General features: G+C 41.2%; 1 protein-coding gene and 1 long non-coding RNA gene across 2 annotated transcripts in view; both read right to left on the bottom strand.

Annotated features, from left to right (window-relative positions):
• LOC116658040 overlaps positions 1–569 on the bottom strand; it is a 59,400-nt gene extending 58,831 nt beyond the window's left edge. Inside the window, exon 1 of the mRNA XM_032462344.1 lies at positions 476–569. Within this exon, the coding sequence (XP_032318235.1) occupies positions 476–569 (94 nt within the window). The remainder of the gene's footprint in view (positions 1–475) is intronic.
• Positions 570–2,586: 2,017 nt separating this feature from the next.
• Positions 2,587–9,570, bottom strand: LOC116657946. The gene is made up of 3 exons (XR_004313125.1): positions 9,559–9,570; positions 9,321–9,323; positions 2,587–2,685 (listed from the first exon to the last, which is right to left on the bottom strand). It is a non-coding gene; the product is annotated as an uncharacterized LOC116657946 (long non-coding RNA).
• Between the last annotated feature and the right edge of the window lie 3,220 nt (positions 9,571–12,790).

The raw sequence follows: 12,790 nt of genomic DNA, 5'->3' as shown, positions 1-12,790 counted from the left end.
CAGGAGAGGTCACAGTGACACATGGCCCTGGGCCAAGGCATGTGAGAAACCTCTACAAGCTGGGAAAGGCAGGTATTGTATAGAACGTAGCCCTGACCACACATTGGTTTTAGCCCAGTGACATTGATTTTGTCACCCTTTGTTACAACAGCAATAGGAAATGAACTCAGGAACAAACATGAACGTGAACCACAGGCTGCCTGCTGTGCTGGTAGGAAGTTCTTGGTCTCTGACCCAGGAGGGAGTCTCCTGTCCCCTGGCAGCATCCACAAAACTGCATCTTGTTAACTTGTTAGCTTGCAAGAGGGGTCAAATATTAGACCCTGCACAGTTCTTGACATTTTGTTAATAAAAATGATGGTAACATCATGGGTATTTTTCCACCTTTTAAATACCCTTCAGTCTTCTAATAAAGCTATTTCTAAATAAGAGACCATGTAAATAGTTTTGAATCTTTAATAATAAATAACCTTACCCGCCCCCTGGCCGCACCGTGCCTGCCTCCCATGAGCAAGCTGACCTGGAGAAGGGCTTCCGGCTTCTTGGGCAGCAGGCCGCTCCCAGGCCATGCCGCGGGGTAGGGCAGAGCACACCCTAATAGCACAGCCCCCGCTCCCCTCCTCAGCAAGCTGAGTGGGACTGGTGTATCTGGTGTGAATGAAAATACTGCAACCATATCAGTAAACAATGCTGAAACCAGTTCATCAGCGGTTGTCGCCACCCCCCAGTGAGGACAGGCCTGAAGCCCAGCCTCTGCAACCACTCACAATGGTCCCCTCTGAGGGGACTCAGAATAAGAAAGGACAGGATACTGGCCCTAGATAGCTAGATGCTTGTCAAAGGAATGAATTCAATGAGTCCAAATGTTTGCTTCCTCTCATAAATTTAGAAAGGCACTAAATTCTTTAACTCTATATGCCTGGTTCTCTTTAGATAACAAGCAATCTTTAATTTTTCCAACTACCAGGTCTTTGTTATAAAGCTCCTATATATCCTAGCTCCTCTACTTCTTCGGAGCAGTTCCTCAGAGCAATCTCGCCTCCAATAGGTGCAACTGGTGTTCCAGGTTCTTGTCCCATCCCAGAAAGAATTCAGAGACAAGACTTAGAGGTTAAAAAGGTAAAGTGAGGATTTATTAAAGGATGGATAGTACACTCTCAGGGGAGAGCGGGCAGGCTCAGGGGGAGCAGCTGCCCTGAGTTTCTTTGGCAAGCTAGTTACATAGGGTGTAAAAATGAATGGGCAGAATATTCATTGGGGAGGGAAGAGTTTGGGGTCATTATTCCCTGATTATCATCCCAATTCCACCTTCCCAAAGGGAGGAGGGATTTTTGTCCTTATTTAGTCTGGATCGGAAGTGTGGTGGCATTGGTGCATGATGGGCACTTCTGATCTGCAAGGCTAATTTTATTGAAATGAGGGCATATGAGTAAAAGGTTACATTCGGACACTGGAAATTCCTGCCTTTTCTGACCTTTCTTTTTTGGTTTCCAGGCCAAAAGGTGTGGCCCCTTATCAGCCCAAAGATTCCAGCTTTTCTTTGCCCAGGAATCCCTGCTGCTCACATGATGTGTGGTTTCCTGCATTTGGCCTGTGCCCCTCCTTTCTGCCCAATTCCTGCCATTTGGTCTGTGTCCCCCTTTCTCTGCTCATATCTAGCTATCTGCCTGCTCTAACAATCTGAGGGGCTGTCATCCCTCCTCGAGTCCTTCCATCAAATAAAACATAACTCTCAACTTTAAGGCTGCACATTTATTTCAGTCGACAGTTTTGGTGACCACAAAGGGACCCAGAGCAGACTTCTCTCCTTCACTTGAACTCTCCGAGGAACTGCAGCTTTGGTACGAGCAGCGGCCCTTTGTGCCCATGCACCTACTCGGGGAGTCCAGAGGAATTTGGGTGAGTCTCTCCTGGTTCTCGGATCTCCCATATTAGTTGATCCTGAGTTTTATTTAGCTGTGTATCCAGGTACCTGGCCCTCCAGTTGAAAGATATTGGGGGGAAATACCCACCCAGTGGAGACTCCACGGGTGGGGCTGGTTGAAAGATACAAGGGAAATACCCTCTCAGTGGAGATGCCCTGGGTGGAGCCTGGTTAAAAAATACTGGGGTCTGGGCTGAGTAGTTAGGTAAGAGGCTGGTCGAACACTTTCCTCAATTTGGCTACCTCCATTGAATTTGTCAGGATAAAAGTAAAACTCTTAGGAGGAACCTTTCAACTCCAAAAATAAGACCCTCCTCCTGGCTGGTAACAGCTTTCTCGGTTGTCTGAGAAACTTGCAGGAGTGGCAGAGGCAAAGACCTCATGCCATGCAGTTGTCCCTGCTGGAAAACCTACTAGCGATTTTATTCTGACAACCCGATCTTAGAATGGGGAATAGAACTTTCAAAACAAAAGAAAAAGAAATGACAGATTGCCAGCCTCCAACTAATACCCCAGCCAGGTTTATGTACATAACTTATGGCTTTAATTGGGAATTAATATATATGTTAATTAAAATAACTAGCCAGGCCTGATAAAAAAAATTTTTTTTGGAATTCTGGCCTTATAAAAACAAAAGCCCCTTTAAGGAGAAGTTGGATTTCTATTCCTGTGTCCTTGAAATGTAAACGTTTTATCTTTCTCTCGGTGTTTTGTGTGTGTGTGTGTATGTATATATGTGTTTCCTTTTTTTTAAAGGAAAACTTTGACTCTGCCCCACAAAAGGTACAAATATTGTGTACATATGGTGGCCAAGCAAATAAATTGGGATTCTCAACAATCCTTTGATTGTATCAACTCTCAGGCATTTTGCCATCTTAACCCTTGTTGTATCAGCCTGGACCACAAAGGCCTTTAGCTTTTGGGGAGTAAACTTTTGAATTTTATTTACGGAATACCTCCACTCTCATGTGGAAAAGCCTCTTCATCTTATTGGTTTAAATTCACTATATATATATATATATTAATTGATGGCCATATGATGGATCCTTTAATTTGGAAAAACTTCTAAACTGGTGAAAGTTAAAAGAGCTCTCATTATAAACAGCTGTTTTATTGGTACCTATTAAAATCAATCAAGTTTAAAGGTGGAAATATATATCTAATGGTTAACCTAAGAACTTAGTTAAAAAAAAAAAAAACCCCATTTGGAAAGCTACATTCGTGTTCTCCCTTTCCCCTCAATGGGTTTTAGAGATGCTAATAAAACATTAGAATAATTAATGTTAATTAGGTTGAGTAACTGGAAAAAAGAATGTGAAAATGTCAAAAGATTTTTTTCTTAATGAGAAAAAAATTAATAAGGGACTTATCCCAAATGGATAAATATTTTTAGATGGTTATTTTGAATGGGATAAATAAAATGGACATTTTTGGATTAACATACAAGGTTTTGATACTACACTACATAAAATTAAAAAAAAAAAAAAAAGCCAAAGAAATCACCTACTGGTCCCCAACATTAAAGTTCAAACAAGTGCGCTTTATTTACCCCAGTTTAAAATGTATATATTTATAGGGCTGAAAAATATATATATATAGACTGAGATACTTGATCAATGATTGGGGCAACCAATTAATCAAATTAAAAATTGACAAGAGCCTAAGTCCTTTGGCTCAAACTTGAGAATCCCAGAGACTTCTATATAAAATTAGATAAAGTGGACAAGAAATAAAAGAAAAAGGCTTCTGTCACTCCTTCTAGAAATAAGAATTATTGATTAAACCTGATGAATATTAAAGTTAAAGGTATAAGAGGTAATAAAATTGAGATAAAAGTTTGCAAAATTGGTATATTTAAATGGGCTTTATATAAACCTCTTTTGCTTAATTATGTTGTGGGATAGATATGTTTCAATGGAAAAACGCTTCCCCTTCTTGGTATTATAAGGCTGGGCACATATCTGTCCCTCAGAAAATATTAATTAAACAAACTAAAGGAAACCAATAGAGTTGCCTAAGCCATCCAATATAAAGTAAAACTAAAAACTAATATTCAGGGGCTAATAAAAAATAAGAGATTTACCCTGGATTTAACTTATAACTCAGGAAAAAGAGACCTTACTAAATGCCTTCTGCAAGCTTTGGAAGACGTGATAAACTAAGCCTTAAAGTCTTAAAACATGGAATTCTTTGTTTACAGCTCTTCTCACTGATACTGAAAAGCAAATTAAGGAGATACAATTGGCCTAAGTGACAGACCAGTTCTTTAGGGAACTGGAAGCAACTGTCTTTGTCTTGCAGATCAGAAATGTAAATACAGCACACAATGACCTAAGAAAGAGCCTAATTATTCCAATGAGATAAAACCTTAAGGCCAAAGAAAGTTTTGGCATTTTAGAACTCAGACTCTGACAAGTCCTTCAGACATTGTCAAGAAATCTTAAATGTCTTTTTCATAAACAGTAAGCCTTAGTGATTTCAGGAAGCAAATTCAGCTTACTCCAACTGTTATTTATAAGCAGTAAATTTATATTGTAATACCTAACTGATAAGTAAGTTCTAAAGTGAAGCTATGAGATCTCTAGCTTTTGTCTGTTTATAAGTCTGTGTACACATTATAGATATGAGATATTTCTACTGCTAAAAAAAAAAAAGTCAAAATCAAAGATCTCTGCTTAATTGACTTAAAAATAAGAGCTTACAAATTAAATATTTCTAAAATAAAAGCTGACCAAATTGACTATCATGTTCACGTGAACTGTAAAATATTCAATATTAAGTTAATACGTGGTATTAAGTTTAGTTTAAGTTTGTTCTAATTAATATAGACATCTTTAGAGTCACCAATATTAAGCATAAAACTTTTACTGTACCTAGGTTTAATGAAAGTCAAATAAGATCCTACTATAACTGTTACAGATTTGTCAAAAAAACTAGTAATGTGTGATAAAACTCTAAGTAAATTAAATGCAAATGAGATGAGACCTTTTGGGTAAATTCTTTAAAAATATATTTTTAGAAATGTATGCTTAAGACAATCTCTGTAAATATTTGGTGTCTTTAAATTCTAGAGTTGTGGTAAATTAAGTTAAATGATGGGAATTTATTAAATAGCTATGCCATTTTCAGATAAAGTAAGATTGAAATATGAATTACTTAACATTTGACTTCCTCTTACAGAGAAACTAAAGGTGTTTAGAAATAATAAATGGTTGGTGCCACCCTGAAATATTCTCTGCTATTAAGGGAAACATCTCAGTATCCTAGGAAAGTAAGGTGAATATGTAAAGGAAGATATAAGGAATGGAATTATATTTTGTTAATGGGAAATAGTGATTTTGTCCTAAAGCTGGTTACTTCTGAATGAAAGGGAAAATAAGGGGCAAAATAATCTGAGTATAGAAAGTTGTGGAAGGCTTGTGGAAGAGGAACTCTCAGGAAAGAGTTTTGTACATGGTTGGGATTGGCTAAATTTAGAATCAATTTGGTCAAAGTAAATGAATCTTAAAAGTAAGCTGGTACAAGACGAGTTTTGGTTTTCTCTCTCTGTCATGAGTACAAAGTTTTCTTAAAATGTTAATCTGCCTTCAGCAACAGATTATAAATTTTCTTTTGCCCCTTAACTGATTTGTTCTGCATTTACCTTTGAAATAGTTTCTTGTTAATGAATAAGTAATATTTCACAGTAATCTATACTTTTATCTGACCAAGTGTTTTGAAACCTTTTAACAAACTTCCCAAATATCAATTTCTAATTAAAGTTCTTTTGACCTCCAGTTAACTTTGGGATGCTACAGAGGGACCCCTGAAACATCCCAAAGAGACTTTAAAGTAGTAAGTTTCATTTGGTATGTTAAGTAACATGGGAAGTATTGTCAAATGAATAATAAATCTTCCTAGGTTATATTGTATGAGAAAATATTAATATAGATATTCTAGAAATTATATGGAATCCCTAAAATCCTGGTATATCTGAAATGTTACCAGTCACAATTCTGGTTATTGTGACCAGGTTTCTTTATCGATTACAGTGTAATGGTGTTTAAGCATGCCTTTAAATCTTTTGTCATTTATACACAGTTATTGTTTTATTCTGATGATTTTGCAAAAATCTTCAAGGAGACTTACTGGTTTCTAATAAATTTCAAACTATAGCACTGAACTAAACTGGGTAAGAAATTTTAAAGGTCTGATGAAAACTCTGATTTCATAAAACTGTTAACAAAAGGATTAGTTACATGGGACTGAGTACACTGATGAATATGGTTATAATTTTTTATTTTGTCTGAAATATTACTGGCTTTTAATCTGTTTCCCAGACATAAAGAAACTCTTCTCCTTAAGCTAATTAGAATTCACAGCAATTTGATAAATCATACCTATGTAAGCAGACTTGGAACAGTTATCTTTTCTCTCTATCTGGTCCCTCCAGACTGGAAAGCCTTAGGTCCCCAGGGGCTCTATCAGATAAATTAGAATGATCATCTCCTAACAGGTATAGGAATCTCAAGGTGTTTTAAGGACCTTAAAGATGAAAGAATTTACCTAAATCTGTAAGGCAAAAATCTATGACAAACCCTTGATGTGATTTTCCTGGCCTTAGAAAACCTTATTAACATTGTAGCCTGAGACTCATTAAAAATTCCAACAAGGACAATTTAAAAGAGCCTATATGATTAAATAATCAGACTTAACTTTAAACAAATTAATCTTGATTTGGCTATATTTGATACAAATGAAGGTAACTTTAGAGAGAAAAAGATGATATTTTAGTGGATATTAAACTTTAGTTTTGTTAATTGAGGTCTATATTTACTAAGACACCTCCCAGATCATTCCTTGCTGTTACGCTACATTGCTGCAAAGTTTAATTGAATTATTAAAAGGATACTCTAGATTTGTCTCTGAAGCTCAGTAATCTTTCCTTGGATGAAGGTCTGATGCCCCATCACCTGCAACCAGGGGATTATACACACTGGAACAGGCATGACTTAAAGAATTATCTCCAACCTGAATGGAAGGACCCCTTATCAGATACACTTAACTAGACCATACACAGCAAAGCTGAAGGAAACTGGCTTTTGGATTCATTTCCAGTCAGAAAGAGCCCCTGCACTGGGCTGGCCTATAGAGTACTGCTCACCTTAAAACAATGTTCAAATGGAGAAGAAGCTACCAGGCCTGGATGAGAAGAAGATGGCATCTGAGGTAGACAGCTGACTGGAGACACCGGACCAGGCCTCTATACCAATTACTTTGATAATTTCTCCTACCTTTGATTATGAACTAATCCAATTGTTAGGTTCATGGTAAATTACCTCTATCTAGTACTTCTGTGTTACCTTGGTGGGTTTTCCTACTCCAAGGCTCTAACTAGATAGCCCTCAGAAAATTTATTCTAAAAAGAAATGATAGCTCTGTTTAGGCCACTATTGACATTACGAGGTGGGAGACCTCCCCTGGCCAATTAACAATATCTGCTCTGAGCCTGACCATGAATGTGAATTTTCTTATAAGATCACTCAAGCTCAGTCAGAAACACAAGCAAATTTTTAACCCAAATATGTATTCTCAACTATTAAATCCTTACTCGTGACTTTATTAACGTTACTAGCTGTATTACTGATACCCTGACTATTTTATAAGATTGTGGTCTCTTACATTTCCCACTGTGTAACTAGGCCTCCAACAAGATTGATGATAGCTAACCATCTTGAGGGAAAAGATAAATCTATAACCCTGCATAGAATAATTGTAATAGTGTGATTCTAGTTATGGGAATGAGCAATGAGGGGTAAACATTTCCTTGCTCATAATAGACTAGTAAGACAGGTGATCCAGAGAATTTTACGATCAACAGGGCCTGATTCAAAAACTAGCACTTTGAGTGGCACAGTCAAACCGATTCTTCACTTGATCTAGGAATGAGCCTTCCTAGCACCCTGGGACAAAATTGGTCATGAAATGTCTCCCAAAATATTGGTCGACTTTAGGACCAAGGAGTACTGTAAATGAAAATACTACAACCTTATCAGCAAACAATCCTGAAACCAAGGCATTACTGGATGTCGCCACACCCTAGTGAGGACAGGTCTGCAGCCAGGCCTCTGCAGCCACTCACAATGGTGCCCTCTGAGGGGACTCAGAATAAGGAAGTACAAAATAAAACGCCCTAGGTAGCTAGATGGTTGTCAAAGGAATGAATTCAATGAGTCCAAATATTTGCTTCCTCCCATACATAGAATAGCACTAAATTCTTGAACTTGAGATGCCTGGTTCTCTTTAGGTAACAAGTAATCTTTCCTTGTTCTATCTACCTGGTCTCTGTTGTAAAGCATCTATATATCCTAGGTCCTCCCCTACCCTCTTCTGAGCAGTCCCTCAGATCCATGTGAGGGGCTGTCATCCCGGCTCGAGTCCTCCCTTCAAATAAAAAGTAACTCTCAACTTTTAGGCTGTGCATTTATTTCAGTCAACACCAGCGACCTGGGGCAGCAGAGGCTGCTCCCAGGCCTGGCTGCCAAGGAGGCGGAAGCTAATCCTCCAGCTCAACAGGGGCAGCGCTACTCTCCACCTCTGCCACTGCCACCGCCCCTGACCTAACCGTCCAGACTCCCAGGAGCAAGCTTACCTGGAGTCCGATGTCCAACAAATCTCCGGCAGCCAAGGCCACCCCCAGGCTGGGCTGCAGGGAAGAGAAGAAATCGACTGCCTTCCCCGGGCAGCCCCGTCCCGTCACCACCACAGTCCCAAATGCATCGCACCCACCTGCAGGGGTCAGGCTGACTGCGCGGATGTGCGCCTGCCTTCTGATCCTCTCCACGTGCCTTAGCACCTCCCTGCACCCCTGCACTCCTGCAACCCTTGCACTCTCTGCACTCCTGCACCCCTGCACTCCTGCAACCCCTGCACCCCTGCATTCCTGGAAATCCCTGAACTCCTGGCACCCCTGCATCCCTGCACTGCCTGCACCCTCCACAGTCCCTGCACCCTGGCATCACTTACACCTTTGCACCGCCTACAGTCCTGTGCCCCTGCATGTCCCACAAACCAACACTTGGGCCTGTGGCAGAGCCTCTGCTGTTGCACCAGTGCAAAGGGACTCATCCTTCCCAGTACATGATGCATAAGTGGACCTCTGGGGTTGGCTGCAGGAAGGTACATGTTCCCAGTCAGTAGCCTGGGCCACTAGGGTGGTCTCTGTGAGGTCACCCAGGATGGGCTCAGAGATGCTGTTCTCCGGGAAGAGAGGAGTTGAAACCGGTCTTGAGGGCACAGCTGTGCTCACCAGGCCATCCACACTTCATGTTTTGCACAGGGCTTCGGGGAAGCTAAATGGACCCGGCCAAGTAAGGCCTGCTGTGCGCCCACCTCAGTCCTGGGCTCTGAAGCAGACAGACTGGCTCCTACTCTCAAGGCCCAGTTTGGGGGCCTGAATGGTCCCTTGGAAGGAAACCATTAGTGAGGAATTCCTCCAAGGACCTGCCTTCAGAGTTTACAACAAGGTGTGCTGGCCGCTCCTACTCCCCAGACTCGGGGTGAAGGTGTATTATTGATCAGCACATCCCCCAGTGGCCCAGCTCCCCAGCTTGGCTGCCTAGAGGGGGCCAGGGGAATACATAAGGCCAGGACACTCAGGAAGAGCACAGAGGCCCTGCCCTCTCCCCTCTGCACTTGTAATCCCTTCCCCAAATATCAAGGCATCGGACAGAGTGCAGCCACCACAATAAGGAGATGCTCCCATCTCTTCACTCACTCCTGTCGGTTCACTTACGTGCTGAGCATCCACTGAGTTACAGGACACAGCACACAGGACGGCCAATGGTACAGGCTTGGTCCTTCCCCCTGGATCCTGTTCAATCTGATGGAAGAATGATCACTCATAAACAGTTTCTCAAAAGGATACAGAGACCGAAGACAAACTGCAGAGTGAATCAAATTTTAAAATATATATGAAAATCACCCAGTCTCCTCACCTAAGATTAACAGCATTAAGCAAAAAGATCTTGCCTTTGATCACCAAGGAAGTGGTCACCCCCTCTCAGGAAGAAAGGAGAGTTATTCTTTAAGCAGGACACAGAAGTGCTCCATTGGATTGGACCAGGGCCTCTGCATTCATTCAGCAAATTTGTATAAGCTCCTACTATGTATGGGAATCTAGTAACTAGACTCGTTCCCAAGGCTCTTGGGCTTTATCAGTCAACAAAATAGACACAACTCCCCATCACTGGGGGCTCAGAGTTTTAGTACAGGAAACAGGCAGCATGTTGGAGGTAACAAGAGCTTGGAAAAATTTAAAAAAAAAGAGTAATATGAGCAAACTCAGGTGATGGTGGTTGGGTGGGATGCAGGCAGGAGGAAATAAGGCAATCCTGGTGGATCTCATGGAGTAATGGACTTGAAGCAGAATAGACCCGGAGGAAGAAGGAAGAGCCGGAGCCAGAGGCCCCAAGAGTGATGGGGAGAGTGTGGGCGGAGAGGCAGGGCACGTTGGGTCCTGGAGGCCTTTGTGACAACTTTGGCTCCTAGTGAAATGGTGACCTGTTTAGTGAGTTTTGAGAGGAGGGGTGATGTAGTCCAATTTATGCTTTTGTTTTGGGTTTTTTTGGGGGGTAACATTTTAATGAAGGTGCTGGGGATTGAACCCAGGACTTCATGCATGCTAAGCATGTGGTTTACCACTGAGCTACACCCACCCCCTCAATGTAAGCTTTTAAAGGCTTCCACTGACTCTGTGGATGAGAGATTGTAGGAAAGCAAAGATGGAAGTAGGAGGCTATTGGTGTCCAGGAAGGGGCTGAAGGTGGCTCCTAGGAGGGCGGGGAGCAGGGAGCAGGTGATTAATGAAGACAGAGTAGCCAGAATTTTCTAACAAGCTGGATTTGCTGTGTGTGTGTAAGAGGAAGAAAGAGAAAGAACATGGTTCCAACATCTGGACCTGGACAATGGGAGGGATGTCCTCTCCATCCACAGGGGATGGACAAGGTGGGGCTGAACAGGTGGAAAGGGGCTGGAATCAGCTCAGTTCTTCAATGTCATGGTTAAGGGGTCTATTAGATATTGTCACAGAAATGCCTAATAGGTAGAGGACTCTGGGTTTGTTTGTTTGTTTGTTTTTTCTCTAACACTTAAAAAATATAATTTAAATGTATTAATTGTATTATGTGAATGAATTTGGAATTTTACTTCATGCCAATGTATATGTTATATATAGCCAAGTGGAAAATGTATCAGAAAAGGGGAGAAATGAGGGCTTTCACATAAACTGACTGTCCATAACGTAGGTAAAATTTCAATAAAACCAGTCTTCTGTGCAAAAACCTCATCTCGGTGTTACACAAAAATAAATGAAAAAGGACTGTGTTGATGTATCATTATTTCATGTTACCTAATAGCCCCAAACAAACACACTGTTTAACTATGAGTCTTGTAGAAATATTATTTGCTTTATTCACATAAATACAGAAATGCAGAAAGGTTCTAAGGTAGAATAAGCATCTTAGTGGAAATAATAGATTTGAGCATTTTACATGATATATATGGACTGATTCAAAATTTGGGAAAATAAGTTACATAGTAGAGCATATATATGAATGTGAAAGCAAGATGAATGAAAGAAAAAGAATATGAATCTCAGGGAGAGAGGTCCAGATACAAAGGGCAAAGTAGGGAGTTTTGGACAAATCGAGAAATTGATGGCATGTCAATTTCTAAGGCTGGTTGCTTCCACCAAAGGAATAGCATAGAGAGAGAGGAGAGACCCAGGACCCAACCCTGGGGCACACCCACAGTAAATATTTGGAAAAAAGAGGAAACGTCAAAGGACCAGCCAGTGGGCTGAAAGCAGAAAGCAGACAGAACGATGGACTGGAGTCCCAGTAAAGGAGGAACGCGGGGGAGGAGGGATGGAAAAGCTGGGTCAAATGCTGCCGAGGGGCCACGCATGATAAGGACTGAAAACTGACCACTATATTTAGCAATGTGGGGTCACTGATGACCTTGATAGAGCAGTTTCCATAGAACGAGGGATCAGGGGAAAAGCCAGAGTGAGTGTAAAAGGGGATGGCTCAAAAGAAGATGCAGACAGTGAGTTTAAACAACTCCTTAAAGATTTGCTGCAAAGACAAAGGGTGGCAATTGGTGGGGGTGACTTAGGGTCAAGGAGTGCTGTTTGTTTCATTTAAGAGGATGGACGTTTATATACTGACAGGAGCCAACAAGCAGGAGAACAAAATCTATGAGGTAGAGAGAGAGGATGGTTGTGGGAGTGACAGCCCGGAGAAGATGGGAGGGATGGGGCCCTGGGGACTCTTGGAGGAACTGGCTTTTGATGTCACCTGTAATAAGAGGTGGGGCAGAGAGAGTGAGGTCACAGACATTAGAAAGTGAGCTGGGAGTTGCTGGTGAAAGTTCTCTTCTGTTGGCTTCAGTTTGCTTGGTCAAAGTAGAAAAGTAACCTTACCAGCTGAGGAACGAGGAGGAAGAGTTACTGGAGCCACGAGCAGAAGATATGAAAGAGCCTTCAGGGAGAATGGGACAGTGAACAGAGCAGTGGGAGATGGGGAGTGTGCTCCCAGAAAGTTACATTTTATCTCTGAGGTCCCCATATATGTGATGTGTGACTACCCTTCCTGCTGTCTACGAAATAAAAATTAAGTATGGTCAGTGAAAATGCTACTTCATTCTAAGAGGCTGCCTGTTTCTCAGGAATGGTCATCTTAAACTGCAAACATTACAAAAAATGTTGAAAAGTTGAACTTGTGTACCTAAAGACCCACTATTTTCTATAAATCTGGCTTCTATTTAGTTCCCCTATCAATAACACATAACTGATACTGCCTAGGATGGAGGTACACTGATGCTAAA

The sequence above is a fragment of the Camelus ferus genome, chromosome 19 (assembly GCF_009834535.1).
Source record: "Camelus ferus isolate YT-003-E chromosome 19, BCGSAC_Cfer_1.0, whole genome shotgun sequence".
Lineage (NCBI taxonomy): Eukaryota > Metazoa > Chordata > Mammalia > Artiodactyla > Camelidae > Camelus > Camelus ferus.
The sequence above is the reverse complement of the archived record's forward strand: the minus strand, read 5'-3'. Positions and strand labels throughout refer to the sequence as shown.